This window comes from Fusarium sambucinum, chromosome II (genome assembly GCF_050947815.1).
Source record: "Fusarium sambucinum isolate potato_lamoka chromosome II, whole genome shotgun sequence".
Taxonomy (NCBI): Eukaryota; Fungi; Ascomycota; class Sordariomycetes; order Hypocreales; family Nectriaceae; genus Fusarium; species Fusarium sambucinum.
The window spans coordinates 478968-495426 of record NC_139293.1 but is presented as its reverse complement, the minus strand read 5'-3'; the positions used below and the strand labels follow the sequence as shown (position 1 = coordinate 495426).

Below are 16459 nucleotides of genomic sequence, written 5' to 3'. Positions count from 1 at the left end.
GAAAGGTCCCAGCTCTTAAACACAGTCGAAACGGAATTCATTTGGCTTTCCGGACAGGATAGTGCTAGTAAGAGGCTCATCATGATGTGTAAGTAATTGTAGCTGCCTTTGCATCCATTCTTTCTGTGTTGCAGGAACAGGAACGGCACTGCAGGCAACACTCAAAGGCCAGATAAGTGAGAATCCACCAATCGGTGCACCTGTTCCACTCATTGCGGTATCGGTCGAAGTTTCATGATGGTGAACCCGTCTTCCGTCACTGTTATCGACAGCAAGACTCATATTTGACAAGTCATGCCCTAGAAGGTACGGGACGCTGGCACATATGTCATCTACCAGCCCCATGATCATCCTCTCGATCCCATCTCTTTGATCCTCGTCCGGTGGTCTTTTCGTCGAAGATGACAGATAAGCAATGGTACGGAGTAGAATGGATTGAATAATAAGCCTCGATACTCGATAGAGGTTCCAGACGCGAGCGGTATAGCGATCTGTATATCTGTGAATGACACGTGGAGTATAATCCATCCTGGGGTGATTATTTATGTTTACCGCAGTGGCGTAAGACCATTTAGGTGACAAGCTGCTTGCCCAGATGGATAGCTCTAGGTCTAACTCAGTCACATGGTATATTAACTGCTCGGTTTCAGTTGTATTAATATCTTCCGATGTTTCAAGCTGACAACTTGTATACTGCAGTTGTGGCACCCTAGCTGCTAGCGAAACCAGTCGATCTTCTGTGCTCTCATTGGAGGACATGGTGTGTTTAAGGAAAGTCTCATCAACAGGCTTTGAGATCTGCATTTGACCCAGAACCTGCGAATGTTAGTACTTTCCCGTCAACAAAAGAGGTTTAAAACTCGTACTATACTTTTGCGGACAAAGCAAAACATGTCATGGAACAGTGAAGAGTCTAGATCACTAATTCCACGAGCCTTGATGAGAGCAGCGGCTCCGTCCACATGAGACCCCCAGGCTGATCTCATACTTGGTTGTTTCGTCTTAGTCTTGACTATTCGTTAACATTCCATGCTCAACACAGTAGTCATTTAAAATTTGTTCCAGTCTACTGACCTCATAGCCACATAGAAGTAGCACACCATACAGCGTTTCGTCGGATAAACGTAGATTGGGATCCTGGAGAGCCATTTGAAGTGTAGCTAGGGCCTTGACATAACACTTGCTAGATAGCTGAATCGCTTGGGGTATGAGTTTTGTAGCACAGGCAAATGATGTCGCCTCAACTGCTAAACGTAAGACAGAACCTTGTTGACTTTGGAAGTAAAGAGAGGGGAGTTGCTGATGAAGATGGCGCGTTGGGTCTACATTTGGTAGATTGTCGGCTGTACTATTGTAGAAATGATTTATAGCGATATCCTCTTTGGGGGTGCATAATGTGCGTGGGATGCTTATGCGCACATTGGAAAACGGTGCTGAGAATTCTGCAAGTGAGGTGGAAGCCAAAACAGCCTCAACTGATGGAGGATGTTTCAGTACCTTTTTCTGGCGATTCTTTACTCTCGTTTTATTGGTCTCATCTCGAAATATGAATTGTGATTGATCTCGATAACCATCACAGGTCTTGCCTGACTTAACACAACGTGAACATGCCGGCTGCCCTTCATCGCACTGTACAGCTTAGCACCATTGGTACGGCTCATGACTTGTAGTATTTACTATACCTTTGTATGCAACTTTCTAGATATCTTTTGTCAAAAGATGGTGGATATATGAACGTGGTTAGCATGAAGCTTACCTGCAATTTGCACATCCCCGGCTTGGTTTTCCAGAGTAAACCATGGATAATAATATTGCATAAAAATTATCGTTATGAGAAGAGTAGAGGGAAAGAGTTGTTGTATAAACAATTATCTTACTAAATGTCAATTCATGAGATCTCAAGGAAAAAGTTAGATGCTTAGGTAAAATTATGAGAGATCCAGTACCTCACCGCCCAGTGCATCTACTGTCACGTGACCTTGGCACAGATGTAGTTGTTTACACATTCAGGGAAGCCCGGTGCAAAGGTCATGTAACAGTAGACTCACCACCCCTGATGCAGGTATTTGTTCATTCTTAGACGCTATTAACTTGATTCTCTAGAGTTGGATGCAAATGCTCTGAGGCTTATCTTTATCAGTTGTTCAATGTGTCTTTGGCCATGTCATTTTAACCAAGTAGCCATGGACGACATGTTTCAAAAGTTCCTGTAAAATTTGGTCGAGCCAGAGATCAATAGTAGAAGTGGTGCATAGCTTTGGAAGGCACAAACTTGGCATCTATATCTAAAGTATCGATTCACTTATTAATCATGGTATTTCAGTGATAAATAGCATCACAGACCAAAACTCGGTATTGTCGCGCCCGGTAATCCCATCGTTCTCCGAGCCTACCCTGTCGTGCGTGTCCCACTTCGCGCGCGGCACAACGGAGTTGACTAAGTTGCTTTGTCATTTTTTCATCTCCATAAATATTGTCACTAACAATTATTCCTTCCAATCACAATTCGAAAGATCAGATCCATCTAATCGGAGTTGCAGCTCGATGTCTTGGCATTCCCCGAGGCCGAATCCTTGATAGTGCTTACTATGTCACTATACGAAATTATTCAGCCTTTTATCTGGTTACTAAGGATGAGTGGGTGGTTCAGGAAGGAGAATTGTGATTTGAAGGATTCGTGGCTTTCGGAACTATGGGAACGCGCGAGGCGTCCAATTGAAGGTGCATGTGCAATCATGGCTTCGGTGTTGTGTCACTATAAGAATAACCGTCCTTCCCATCCATTAGTCAATTCGATATCAACTCACACTCTCAGATTCACATCATCTAAACATCACTACAACTAAAGACAAATCATCAATTACCTCGACCAATCCAAAATGTCAAAGATTCTTACTGTTTTCGGTGCCACTGGCAACCAGGGCGGTTCAGTTGTCCGCGCCATCCTCAACGACCCCGCTCTCTCCAAAGAGTTCAAGATTCGTGGCATCACTCGTGATGTCTCCAAGCCAGCTGCCAAAGAGCTCGCCGCAAAGGGTGTTGAAGTCGTTTCTGTAAGTCTTCCGTTGATATCACACAAAAACAATACTGACTTCCATTAGGCCGACATGAACACCGCCGAACAAGTCGCTCCCGCCGTCAAGGATGCTCACACTGTCTTCCTCGTCACAAACTACTGGGAAACCAACAGCGGAAATGGCGAGATCGCCCAAGGAAAGGCTGTCGCTGATGCTTGCAAGACTGCAGGCGTGAAGCAGCTTATCTTTTCATCTCTTCTCGACACCAACAAGATTAGCAACGGTCGCCTAACCCACATCAAGCATTTCGAGGGTAAGGCCGAGATTGAGGAGTACATCCGACAGATCAACGTTCCTGCTACTTTTGTTCTTCCTGGTTTCTTCGCCTCCAACTTGTTCACCTCGATCCGAAAGAATGAGGATGGTAGCTACGCTTGGGCTCTGCCTGGCCATGGCGACAAGACTCAGGTACCTATCTTTGACGTCCAGACTGATATGGGTAAGTTTTCACAAACCGTCATCCACAGTTGACAAACATACTAATGTGCGCAGGTAAATTCGTCAAGGCCGCCATCAAGAACTTCCCCGGTACCATCAACAAGCGCGTCTTTGCAGCCACGGATTACTACACTCCCAACCGAATCGTCTCCGAGTTTAGCGAAGTTATGGGCAAGCCCGCTACTTTCAGCCAAGTTCCCGCCGACGTATTCAAGACGTTCCTTCCCGCAGCTATTGCGGACGAACTGACAGAGAACATGATGCTATTGGAGGACCCCGGTTACTATGGTGGGGCTGATCTGAAGGAGAGCTTGGACATGCTTGATGAGAAGCCCATCACTTGGAAGGAGTTTGTTGAGAAGAATAAGTCCAAGTGGGAGTAATTGTAGTGTGAGACATCACGACCTGTATCAACATAATAAATTGAACTCGTTTCTTTCTAACTATGTGTCTTCGTCTTGTTTTCCTTGACGTCACATCTCAGGCAGTAGTGGTTTACTCGAAGGATTTAATGCAGCTTGTCTTGGCAACGCAGTATACTGGCCAGTCATCTTTACTGTTGGCACAACCCGGGCGCATGGTAATAGCAGGGGTAACGGCCTGTTTCTTTTGAAGATGATCATTACCCAGACTTGTACTAATGTAGCGCCAGGCTGAATTCATTGCTTATCTATATAGTCATTAGTATCAGGCAGATTCTTGTTCCTGTCAGATGCTTATTTCCACCTCTTTCCTCACGGTATCTAACTCTTCAATCATTCCTCGAATGCATCCAAGCCGGGCGGTTTCAATCAAGGAGTAGTCTATAACGATCGAAGCGACAGAATGACGCAACATAAATTGACCCTCATCTTAATGACAGGTAGTCTACTGTCTGGAGTAGCGCTCGCTATCGGCCATCATTTATTCTACAATCATTTAAACGATCGAGTCGTCCAAAGTCAAAATCAACAAGAATGGTTCTTGCGTATCGGCACTGGAATGGCCTTTCTTGTGAGAGCACTACTATCAGCAGCCATAGGAATTGCATACGTACAGATTCTTTGGCGGACGCTACGTTCAAAGTCTGTTACGATTAATGGTATCGACTCACTATTTGGAGTGTCGCACAATGCCTGGGATTTGACCACTTTGGAGTTGTGGACTGCTGCACCGGTCCTTACAATTGTAGCTGTGATAGCTTGGTAAGTAAAATATCTGAAGTAAATACGATTTGTTGCTTACGTCTATAAAGGGCTCTCCCGTTGATCGCAGTTATCACACCCGCTACGTTGAGCATAGAATTATCCTCAGAGCAAAACATCACAGTGGTCGACAGTCTTATTCCAAATATCGACTACGATAAAAGTCTTTGGTTTGGTGACTGGTATGATAACAGAAGTGTAACTCACACACCCCACATCGACAAACTACTATTACCCGTCGCAACATTGGGTTCCATCCTAAACATACGTGCTCCCTTCCCCAACTCTTCATATTCTGTCGACTTTTATGGTCCATCAATATCATGCGATACCCCCCAAAACCGTACATTTACAAACGAGATAAGAAATATCATCGAGCTTTACTCCAAATTCGATGGGAACGTAACATATGTTGGTTTTGTCCCGAACGATTCGCGATATTACACGAAGCCTCATCATGCCTATATGAGAAAATGGGAAGACGTTGCTATCGAAGGACTGCACGCAGCATTGAATGAAACTCTAGTTGATGAGGCACCAAGTCTTGATACTACTCCATATGAGCTATTTCGAAATTGGAATAAGGCAGATCCCGCTGCATTCTACGTCGTCACACCAAGCGGACTCAATTTGCAAGCCGAGAACACAATTAAATGTCAGCTCTACAATTCATCATACTCAGTTAACTTCACATTCGACAATGGTCTGCAGGACATCAAATACGAAATCAAGATATTGAACGGAATATCAGTCCAAGACGGTAGTGAGTGTCGTTTCGGGAAGCAATGGCAGGAGTGCAATCCTGTTACAGCTTACCTCTCACTCATGAATGCTATAGGAGGACTACTGCTCGGAGCTAAATGGCATGTGGGCGACAATGTCTACGGTGCAATGCGCACAAGAATAGGGTCCACTACTCTCGTCGATTCCCCGGATATGCATACTTTCTATCGGGAGAAACCAAGGTCTCCGATAAAGGAAATGCCTATGGGTGATACTCTAGAGGAGCTTTTTACGAATGTGACCATAAGCATCTTCAGCGAGTCTCAGTTTTTGTAAGTATAACGACTGTTAACTAGAATTCCATCTAACAGGAGTCTCCAGACAAAATGATACTGCAGCATCTTACGTTCCTATCACTCGATTTTCAGCACAAAACGCCTTTTCATATGAGCCTCGCAATTTATTTATTGCATACGGTATAGGCATACTATTCTCTATGATCATTGTCATTTATGGACTCTTATGCATTAAATCTGCTTCGGCATCGTATGCAAACTCTTTCTCGACTATTTTGAGAACAACAAGGAACCCAGACCTTGATGCTGTTGTCCCTACTGCGGAAACGTTGGGAGCGGAGCCTTTGGCCAAGAACATTGGAAAGATTCGGCTGAAGTTGCGACGACAAGGGGGTACTTTAGAAGGTGACTGTGAGGCATCTACGTTTTTCGCGGTCGACCCTCAGTCGGAGAACGGGAAGGGGACACAAGAAGCCACTCCAACTGAGTCATTGCTGAAGCAGAACATACAAAGCCAACATTCAGATACGGATGAGATATCGAATAGGCAAGAAGCCCCAGCTGTTGATGTCCATCAGAAGAAAGACAATCATGCAGCTGTCGCTCGTAACGGTTAGGTAGTAATTGAGGTGACACATTTATTCCGGAACGGATCCCCGGTTGCGCATAACCATTTTGCGCGCCTATTACCTGTAGATAAATCCCAGCTGTCGATGATCGATGTGACAATTCGGCGCGGCTTTGCACAGAACAGTATGTTTGTAGCTGAGGTTGGACTACTACTGATGGCTGGAATGATTGAAGTCGGAGCACATAGCAGAAGCGAAGGACCTCCAGTCACTTGATGATACAATCTTGACGAGTTTGTTTTTCCGAATACAGTTGTTTGCCAGTCGATTTTCCCTTAGGCAACTTAATAAAACGGCATCAGGTTTATACAGAATGCAAGGCTGCCAGGTTCCTTGCGGAAAGAAACATGAGACAGGGGCCATAACCATGACTAAAACAAGAAAACGAACACGGTTGATCCCGAGTCAACGTTGCCATTATTGAGGTCAGACATGGAGCAGATGTGAAGTTTTTACTGACCATTAGATTGGATGGAAGTAGAAGCATAAGGACCCGGAATCCATCCCCGACGGCAGCGCATATTTCACTCTCGATTCGAGTATACAGTCCCGTCCAAAGCCAGTCATCTCTGTTACTGATGCGCAGTGCCGTTGTGTGACCTGAAAATTGTGCTTGTGTGCAGTTGCTGTCACTGTTTGGCAGTGCAGCCACAGGTTTCCAGTGCACCTGTACCTGAAAACGCGAATTCATCCAAGCAGCCGTCGTTGCCTTGGCGCCTGACGCAATCACCACCGAAGCGCTCCTTCCCTTTCAACTTCATTTCTCAACCTTCCACTTTTCAGCACTCAACCCAACCCCCGCATCATTCAATCTCTCCCTCTTCCAACATCACACACTCTTGAGCTTCCGACATCGACTCATCGTTCAGGAAACCGGATCACCGCCACGATGGACCTCCTCGACGGTCCAGACGAAAAGAGCATCCATGAGTGGGTGAAGAAAATCGAAAAGGCCACGTCCAAGTCCATGAAGAAGAAGGGCCAGCTTGTCAAAGATCACCCTTCAGCGTCCGACCTCAACACCCAGTTCTTTGCGAAACTCATGGCAAGGTTCCTCACCGCGCCCTCATCAACCCCTGGCTCGGGTATGTTTGAGAAGATTCTTGGAACCCGCTACCCGTTCCCAAACTCAAAGATCGTCGATGAGTACAACAACGGTGTCCCCATCACGCAGGTGCCTGCGCCTTATCCGCCGTGTACTATTGCGGTGAAAGATCTGGAGCCGATCAAGATTTCCGAGATGCAACTTGAGACTCACCATCGCGGACGAAAGGTTCTGCTGCATATTATGTCAACCCCAGACCGTACCGAGTCTATTCTAGCAGCTGCCGAGGACGAGAACGGCACAGGTATCTTGCTGCGACTGTTTCAACAGCCTGAGGAGAAGCAGGTCTCCTGCTATGTCACCATTCTCGACTACAAAGTTTGCATTGTCAAGGATCCTTTCTTCCAGCGAGCTTTTGACAGCGATTCCAATGGGCCACTCGAGAAACAGACAGCCTACTATTCACTGCGGGTCGACCACCCCAGTGACATCATTGGACTTCCTCATGGCGACGAGAGAATCCCTATGAAGTGGAGGGGTGACTCTATCATGGATGAGAAGAAGAACAGCTCCGGCTATCGTGAGAAAGGTAACAAGGCCTTTCGCAAGAAACAATGGGGTGACGCCCACTTCGAGTAAGTCAACTCATTACAAACTCTTTCACAAACATGGCTAATTGAGTACACGACAGATACACACAGGCTCTTACCGAGGCGAATACTCTCGAAGACAAGCAACTTGCTCACCTGAACCGATCGCTTACAAACCTCAAGCTTGGTCGACCTGCCAAGGCACTTTCAGATGCCACACAAGCTTACGACCCCAAGGTTCCTTCCGAAAAGGCTATGTTTCGCCACTACAGTGCCCTCTACAACCTTCGACGGTTCGAGGAGTGCGAAGCGGTGCTCCAGACAGTCTTGGATGCATTTCCTGACAGCATGGTGGCCAAGACAACAATGCAGCGCGTCAAGTCTAGACTGCACGAACAGCGCACGGGAGAATACAACTTCAAACAGATGTATGAACATATCAAGCCAACTGAAGGGCCCCCTCTGTTGGACTGCGCAACGTTCTCCACTCCCGTCGAGATTCGAGACTCACCTGGTCGTGGACGCGGACTTTTCACCACCAAGTCTGTATCAGCAGGAGAGTTACTTCTCGTTGAGAAGGCATTTGCCTACTCTTTCATAGACGAGACCCGCCTGTTGGACCGTGCCTCCTACATGGTGAACTTCAATACCAAGCGCATCACAGCGGGCGCTTCTGCCAATCTGTGGTCTCAGGTTGTCCAGAAGTTGTACCACGATCCGGACTCTCTCTCTGCCTTTGAAGGTCTTTTCGACGGTGGGTTCAAAAAGGTCAAGGTTTCTGAATGTGACGGAGCTCCTGTTGTGGATTCGTAAGTTTAGCTTTGCGTCGACTCCATGTACAAACGTTTACTGACGATGACATTTATAGCTTCCTTGTGGAGAAGGTCCTCTCCCTCAACTCATTCGGTTCCCCAACAACAACTCGCGGCTTTTGCAAGAACGTCGTCTGGAGTGGCAAAAAGACTCCTTCATCCCGAGAACGTCCTATCTTCACCACTGCCGGTCTCTGGCTCCTCGCAGCTCGGATCAATCACTCATGTGTCGGCAACTGTCGACGCTCTTTCATCGGCGACATGCAGATTGTTCGTGCCGCGCGAGACATTCCCGCTGGCACAGAGCTGACCTTCGCTTACCGCGCATCTAAGTCCAGCGAGTCACACAAGAGCGTCCAGGAAAGCTTGGCCAAGTGGGGATTTGGGTGTGATTGCGAACTGTGCAAGGACAGACGCAAGACTACCAGGCCGTGCGGGTTCAACGCCAGGAGCTCCACAGCGACTTCTCGAATCAGCTTCCCATGGACCAGCCTTTTGACTTTGACAAAGCCGTCAAGCTGCTGAAGGCTGTCGAAAAGACGTACCGAGGCAAACCTGCCAAACAGATTCGCTGGCTACTCTGCGATATCTACAGCTACGTTGGAATTCGTTGCCGCCAGGATGGAGATTTTGTTGAAGCTGCCGAAATGCTCATCAAGGCTCTCGAGGCAATGGGCTTTGTGATCTACGCAACTACGCCTGGTACTGCCCGCGGCCAGTCCCGCTTCGAGGTCAAGCACTGGGGAATGATGGAACTCCATGTCCCATGGCTCTTCTTCCAGTTGATCGAGTGTTACGACGAGATCGACCCGCAACTGGTCCAACCCGCTGAGCACTACGCTCGATTGGCATACTCCATCATTGTCGGAGAGGGTGAATCGATGTGGGAGGTGTTGTCAGCTACTGGCAACCAGTATGGAGATGTCGAAGAGGGCTATGATGAAAGCTATGAGGGTTGAGGAAACAAAAATGTGTCGCCAGATAGCGTTCCCGGGACCGGAACATGCGATCTGTGGAAGATTAGAACGAGGCACCCATGTATCTAGACTTAGTAGTGCCGGAAAAGCAGACAGTTGTTGTCTCATGGTGGCCTCCTGTCAGAGATTAGGACATTTGTCCCGGATCCTCTGGATGATGGGCTGGCCAGGCCTCATTACGGCCCTTCTGTGTAGGCAGATTAATTGACCACTGAGAATCACAGACCTCCCAACACGTGACGTGCAATGTGTTCCTGATGGTTGTGACGAATTAGTTTTCTTCCGAAGTCGCGTGTTCGAATTCCGAATGTGAATTGTTTTACTTTACCGTATGTCTGGCAATAAGATTCTAAAGCTGTGTCTTACCGTCTACGTAACCGAGGTCATTTATGTCGGGAATCCGTTTCGGAGAACCGGTTCTGCGACACCGGAACTCCAGACTTCTCCATTGAAGGAATAGGATTGCGGAGCCGGGAATGTGGAGACATTCTCCGGAACACCGCGTCGGAACATCGCACACATCCGTAAATGGCATCCCGTGTAGGCAAATTAGATCCACTGACATCACTTTGGGATTAACAAAACTACGAAAGTCCTTCCTATACGGTGGACCTGGTGGATTTACCCATAAACGTATACTCCAACGGGATGCGAAGGAAGATTATGTGACCTCATGTGCGACAAATAAGCCGCTTTCCCACTTATCAGATCCTGGAGCGGCTGAAAGATGACGTATTTACACAAGATCTACATTTCATTCCTAGCTGAAAAGTAAAGTGCGATGCTGAAGGATCCGAGATGTGGATATTTTATATAATAGAAAGTGGGTAATGGGCTGTGGGATACTTGATGTCAAGATCCGATTGGTAAGTGAGCGATTGATAACAGAATAAGGATTCGTTTAACCTTTAGTGCTTATTTTTATGTCTAAATGTTAAAATCAAGAGTAACGGGCCAAGTCGGGTATCGGCGTGTCTTCTATCAATATATAAATGCCTTACAACTCCTCATCCAACTGAGATATAGCACAAGCAACTCATTCTCTATCATTTAATCGACTACCACCACCTTACCAACCACATCTCTATAAAAAATGCAGCCCACATCTTTCATCCTTCTTGCTCTTTCTTCTGTGTCTGCAGTCATGGCTGGCTGTAGCGCCGGAGCTCCTTTCCAGGGAACCTGCCTTACATGCACCTCTGAGTGTCACAGCAGTAAGTGATACAACCTGACACGTAGTTGAATATGGACCTAACAAAACATAGACTATGGCGGACCTGACCGCAAGTCTGCCCTTCAGCGAACTGGATGCATGACAGCTTGCCTGATTCAATGCGATGACTGCAACTAAGCGCACATAAAGAATCGGTGATAAGTATCCGGGCATATTTAAAATGCAGTGTTGGTTCATTTTGAATGGGTCTCTGGGGTAGAAGGGGTGATGTTTCACCGTAGTATTACACATGTTCAGTCTGCAAAAACAACGAGACTTGTGGCTTTCTTTATTACGACAACCAGGTTATCTTACTGCATCGTTACTTTAGAATAAAAGCTCATTGCTCATATTTGACATTTTTGGAGAGAGATAGGCAATGGTGACATAGATTCGTAAACATGCAGCCACTTGATTAAATCAACTGCGTAAAAGTAATGAATATTAAAACCCCCCAAAGTATCGACAATATTAATTGCGCAGTCTCTATTTACAGTTAATGGCCAGCAATCTGCTCGTATACAATAGACACCTAATCTAGAAAACTAAAGCCAACCTAAAACAATATTGATCCAACCTTCTAGGAGCCTCAACGTCGGCAAACCTTGGGGCGTTGCTAGATCATCTCAATGTCCTCTCTTTGTAAAATGTATCCTGATGAGAGGTGGCATCTGACTCCTCAGTTATCACTTTCCACCTTAATCTGGATTTCTCGAGGTTCCTCCTTGATCTGAGGTTCTCGAGGAGGAACCTCGATCTGCGTTTCTCGAGGCTCCTCCTCGACCTGAGTTTCTTTAGGTTCCTCGTCATCGCTCGTATCAGATATGTGCGGCTCCAGATCGAGGGGAAGATCCTGCCCCTGCTTGTGGAAATACTCCCGCACGAGTTCGTATCTGGACTCCCAGATTTCAGCGTAAGGTTCCCATGTGGCCTGAGATTTCGTGTACCCGCACCTCTGGACGAGCAATTGATGATTATTTGGCCCGTTTAACCTATAATCATGAACACGAAACACATGCCAGGAGGAACGCTGAATAACACATTGACGATCTCCGTGCTTACAATTACGACGACAACGAGAGCGGTGGAGTTTGGCTTGCTTCCTCCAATAGCCTACTACAAGTTGGGGTCTTCGGTGTTGTAGGTGCCACTCGCAACTTTTCACCCGCTGACCGCAATAGTCGGGACCTTTAAAGAAGACTCTTTCCTGACCGGGCGTGATATGGAATGAATCAATCGATTCGATCGCGTCGGCTGGGAGAAATATTAGTGACATGATTAAAGGGTGGAGAGGGGAGACGAGACGTACGGTCACATTTTGGGTGATCGGGGTAATTCATGGTGTCTACCTGTCGTAGAGATGACTCTGTGGATTGTTGGACTGATATGAAAAGGAGAGATCGGAGAACAAAGCAAGTAAACACGAAAAGTAATGCACGAACGTAACGTCTCTATGTTACGAGTACCGTGCCTAATGGCAGCGTGATAACTAATGCCTACGATCAGATACACGCCGCATAAGCTGGTGTCGTTGGGACAAAGGCTCTACACACGGTTCGTTGTCACGTAAGTTGTACGGTTTGAAGATCGGCAGGGGGACTCGCGGACTTAACATCGTTCTGGTAACGCGACTGGTGAAGCGCGTCATCACGTGACGCAGCAAGTAACGGGGATAATCTCTCAGGTGCAGGTACGGATACTTATTCCCGCCAAATCGGAGTCGCTTACTGAGATTGGCCACTTCAGTCTCAATTTCAGTAATCATAAGGATGTCCCCTGTAAGAAAGAACTGTTGTTAGTTGCTCAGTAAGACTCTGATCGGAGTTCCCTAGTAAGCCAAGTCACAGCCATGGGATTGAATGTAGCTTCTCTAATTAACAATTTTAGTTACACCGTACACTATCAATATTATCCTGATCCACGTCTACAGATAAATATAAAGCCAGGTCAACCCACCACAACTTTAACTTGAAGAACCAGATCATCTTTATATTCCAAGTCGCTTTACATCTCAACAACCAACATGCAACTCATTACACTCCCCGCCCTTGCACTTTTTGTTACGTCCGCATTCTCAGCGGATTGTCTAGGTGGATCTAATAATTATAATGACAGTTTACGCAGAGTGCGTGACGCCTTTTGGGATGCTCGCCAGAAGATGTGTAGCAATTCCGACTGTGCCTACCAGCAGAGCTGTACAACACAAGGCTTCGCCGTGTATAAGTTTGAATCTCTCCAGAAAGAAGGACCGCGCCATTTCGAGTACGGTCTTAATGTCGCCTTGAGCCGTAAGAATACTGGGGGTGGGAAGGGATTCAAGGACTGCTGGGTATGTTGGTAAATTAAGACTTATGACTCTTGCTGACAGGTCTGCTTCATCTAGGACGCTACTGAGTATGGCGCTTTCAACCTCTTATGAACCAAGCTAACAACCATAGAAATATTATTACTCAGTGCGTTGATGGTCAGCAGAAGCTGGTTGGAACATGGGAGTATGACGGCCAACTTTATCAATTTGATGGGTCAATGAAGGTTAAGCGTTGGTGAGGTAAGATATACTATTTCAGTCTACAAATACCAAACTAACTGTTGGCTTCTTATGCTAGGACTATACATATTCAATCTATGGGCCTGCTGGTATTAAAACTTGGTAGAATACTTAAAGACGATGTTTGGATGAGCCTCTGTGTGTTTTTATTTCAGACTGATACTAGTTTTTACTCTTTTTAGCAGCTATGAATAGACTTCCATCGTCACAGACAATAATTTAATCCTTTTCTATAACCCACTCATCAACTGGCATGAATTACTTGGAAGCCGTGCAGTGGTAGTATCTAAGTTACTGAAGCTACTCCTGTCCTTGATCTTCACCTGCATATTGATGATGAATTGACAATAAATGTAGAGGGTACGCCGGAGGGCTGGTTGTCAATAGCTAAATCTACCGAGACTATTGTCGCTTTAATGCATTGGGTTAGTGTTCGGCGTTCCTTGTCTCGGTTACACCTTCTTACATATCATCTCAGATACAATACTGCTTCTCCTCGGTATAGTCAGATATAACGATTGTAAAGTTATAATCTTCCTCTCAGCATCTGTATATACCCTTTTGGTTTGTACTATATATGAAAGCCAGGTCTTTTATATGGATCCATTGGGGCCATGTGGCAACGTTTCATGACACGCAGTCTACACATGTCAACATCCCTATCCAGAAGTCTGGAATAATTGTTGTTGTCTGTATTAGTCAAATATGAGGGATGGAAGGGTGAAAGATCAACTCGATCGTCTCGATCGTAAGGGATGTACCAGAGATTGTGTGAAAGTCTTGAATAACGATGAAACAGCTAGAACCGAGTTAGCAAGTATCTCATCATAGCGGGATCAATTGCAGATTAAGCATGTATAAGCACAAATATATATAAAATCAATACACCTTACAGAACCACTTAGTATACTACATACACTTAAGCCATCTTAGGAACCCGAATTTCGCTAATCTTCCAAACCTTACCACCGTTGGTGCTAGTGAGACCGGAGTAAGTAGCACCCTGAGCAGTAGCAATAGTCTTCCCAAAGCTGGCATCAGCGCCAGCAAGCGTAATTTCAGTGTTGATGTACCTCTGCTCGGCCACAGTAGGACTACAGTTATTGTTGCATTCAGTGCCAGTGCCATATCCACGCATATAGGGACCGGACTTGTATTCGAAGGTGCTGAGCTGCTTGCCAGTGTCGGCATCGGTGACATCTTGGCGCCAGGTATCGTTGTCCGAGAGGAGAGTGTAGGCAATCTTGACTTTCTGATCGCCGCGGACTGGGCTAGCAGTGCCGTCAAGCTGACCAAAGGATCCGAAAAGTGAGGCACGGACGCACCACTCCCCCTTCTTAGCACCGCACCAGGAATTGTCAGGCCAAGACTCAAGAGTCGTCTGGACGAGGTGGCCAGTACCGTTAGACATTCCGGGCCAGACAGTGAGCATACCCTTTTGAGTTGAGGGCGCGACGCCAGGGATGATGGTAGTGACAGCTTTGACGATGGTCGACTTGGTAGGGCCGAGAGATACAGAGCCACCCCAAGTGTCAGCCCGGGGCATAACAGGGTTGGCAGTAGAACTGCCGACGAAGCCAGCAGCCAGAGTGATGAGGGTAGCTAGGGAATGCATTTTTGTGCTTAAGAAAAGTATGGTAGTGAGAGTCTGAGTGTTTGATGATGGATAGGGAGAGACTTGGAAATACCAGATGAGGGTTTCTAATATTCAAACACGAACTCGGCGGAACAGCCTGGTTTTATATTATTTAACAGGCTATATTTTACTTATAGCTAGGCTTTTTACGGTGTTGTTAGGTAAAAATGCATTCACATATGTCGATTATAGGAGCCGACGGACCGTGGACAGTTATTTTCCGTTTAAGGATCCTTGTAACAGTTGTTTCACTGTTACATTCTATGCCACTGTAGTGAAATCAGGTAGCTTTACCCCACTTTTTAAAAGGAGAGCCTTATCATGATTGATGGAAGATTTCCTAACTTGCCAATTTAGTCTAAAGTTAAGGAATATTCTCCTATAACGAAGGAGTATTAAGATGCCAGGCTTAGGGATAAAACACCAGCACTATTTGCACAGAATCACGAAAAAAGTCCTGTTGGAATGTAGCAACTAAAATTGATGTCACGGCACTTGATTTGCTTTTTTATACTTTATAGTACTATTTATTCGCTTCATCAGTTAAATCTTAAGGAATTAATACTGCTAATGTGTCTAGCTTTTCTATTTAGATGGTTATTATTCTAACATTACTGTGCAAGATACATTTAATACTAAGGTCTACAAGTATAACCTCTAAGCTCCTTACAGACTACATTACATTCATGATCACGAGGTGGCCCCATCCCTTAATTAACGAAACATATGCGACCAATAGCGAGCCCTGTCCCAGGACACGTCCTTCGCCATACTAACCTCGGACAGTCTGTACGCTACGGGGCCAAATCCGACGAGATGAATATAACCTTCAAACAATCCGATACCTTTTTCGTTATGTCTTTAATCGAATATTTCCTTCCGTATCTCTTTCCCTTCTATAATCATACACTCTTAAAGGGTGGAGGAGCATAGATCTGAGAGGTGATAATTAGCAGCCCGGTAACATCGAAAGCGACTTTGTGTCAGAGCTTATAGTTTCTCCCACTCGTATAGGCAACAATTAGCCAAAGCTCGTGGAGAATCATGCTGGAGCAAGTTGGAGAGGCCTTGGCGGTGCTAATGTGGGCTTTGCAATTCATTTAAAAGTCAAGCATCACGAAGTATAATGGTATGCATCTTGTTACAAGCAGTAAACACAGGTATCAAGAACGACTTCAATGCATCATCGCGTTTTTAAACTAAGACGACCTGTCATCAAACATAAAGTCGAGAAGGGAACTCAGACGTCGCCAACCATAATAATCATCAAAACTAACTTATATCCCCTAAA

The 16459-nt window shown here is 45.9% G+C and overlaps 7 protein-coding genes across 7 annotated transcripts; 4 read left to right on the top strand and 3 right to left on the bottom strand.

The window, feature by feature from the left end:
* Positions 1-15: 15 nt before the first annotated feature.
* On the bottom strand, positions 16-1149 carry FSST1_006940 (uncharacterized protein; the record flags this gene model as incomplete). The annotated part of the gene is made up of 3 exons (XM_083236502.1): positions 16-816; positions 867-1007; positions 1075-1149. 3 exons carry the CDS (start codon positions 1147-1149, stop codon positions 16-18), a joined length of 1017 nt encoding a protein of 338 aa, XP_083082901.1.
* A 1730-nt stretch (positions 1150-2879) lies between these two features.
* Positions 2880-3898, top strand: FSST1_006939 (NmrA/HSCARG family protein; the record flags this gene model as incomplete). The annotated part of the gene is made up of 3 exons (XM_083236501.1): positions 2880-3053; positions 3102-3516; positions 3570-3898. 3 exons carry the CDS (start codon positions 2880-2882, stop codon positions 3896-3898), a joined length of 918 nt encoding a protein of 305 aa, XP_083082900.1.
* A 442-nt stretch (positions 3899-4340) lies between these two features.
* Positions 4341-6335, top strand: FSST1_006938 (uncharacterized protein; the record flags this gene model as incomplete). Its single annotated transcript, XM_083236500.1, has 3 exons — positions 4341-4699; positions 4750-5754; positions 5804-6335. The coding sequence occupies 3 exons, from the start codon at positions 4341-4343 to the stop codon at positions 6333-6335; spliced, it is 1896 nt and encodes a 631-aa protein (XP_083082899.1).
* A 901-nt stretch (positions 6336-7236) lies between these two features.
* FSST1_006937 (uncharacterized protein) lies at positions 7237-9753 on the top strand (the record flags this gene model as incomplete). The annotated part of the gene is made up of 4 exons (XM_083236499.1): positions 7237-8027; positions 8084-8791; positions 8851-9148; positions 9208-9753. The coding sequence occupies 4 exons, from the start codon at positions 7237-7239 to the stop codon at positions 9751-9753; spliced, it is 2343 nt and encodes a 780-aa protein (XP_083082898.1).
* Positions 9754-10864: 1111 nt separating this feature from the next.
* Positions 10865-11122, top strand: FSST1_006936 (uncharacterized protein; the record flags this gene model as incomplete). Its single annotated transcript, XM_083236498.1, has 2 exons — positions 10865-10985; positions 11037-11122. 2 exons carry the CDS (start codon positions 10865-10867, stop codon positions 11120-11122), a joined length of 207 nt encoding a protein of 68 aa, XP_083082897.1.
* Positions 11123-11663: 541 nt separating this feature from the next.
* Positions 11664-12324, bottom strand: FSST1_006935 (uncharacterized protein; the record flags this gene model as incomplete). Its single annotated transcript, XM_083236497.1, has 2 exons — positions 11664-12238; positions 12294-12324. The coding sequence occupies 2 exons, from the start codon at positions 12322-12324 to the stop codon at positions 11664-11666; spliced, it is 606 nt and encodes a 201-aa protein (XP_083082896.1).
* A 2127-nt stretch (positions 12325-14451) lies between these two features.
* FSST1_006934 (uncharacterized protein) lies at positions 14452-15147 on the bottom strand (the record flags this gene model as incomplete). The annotated part of the gene is made up of 1 exon (XM_083236496.1): positions 14452-15147. The coding sequence occupies one exon, from the start codon at positions 15145-15147 to the stop codon at positions 14452-14454; it is 696 nt and encodes a 231-aa protein (XP_083082895.1).
* Positions 15148-16459: the final 1312 nt, after the last annotated feature.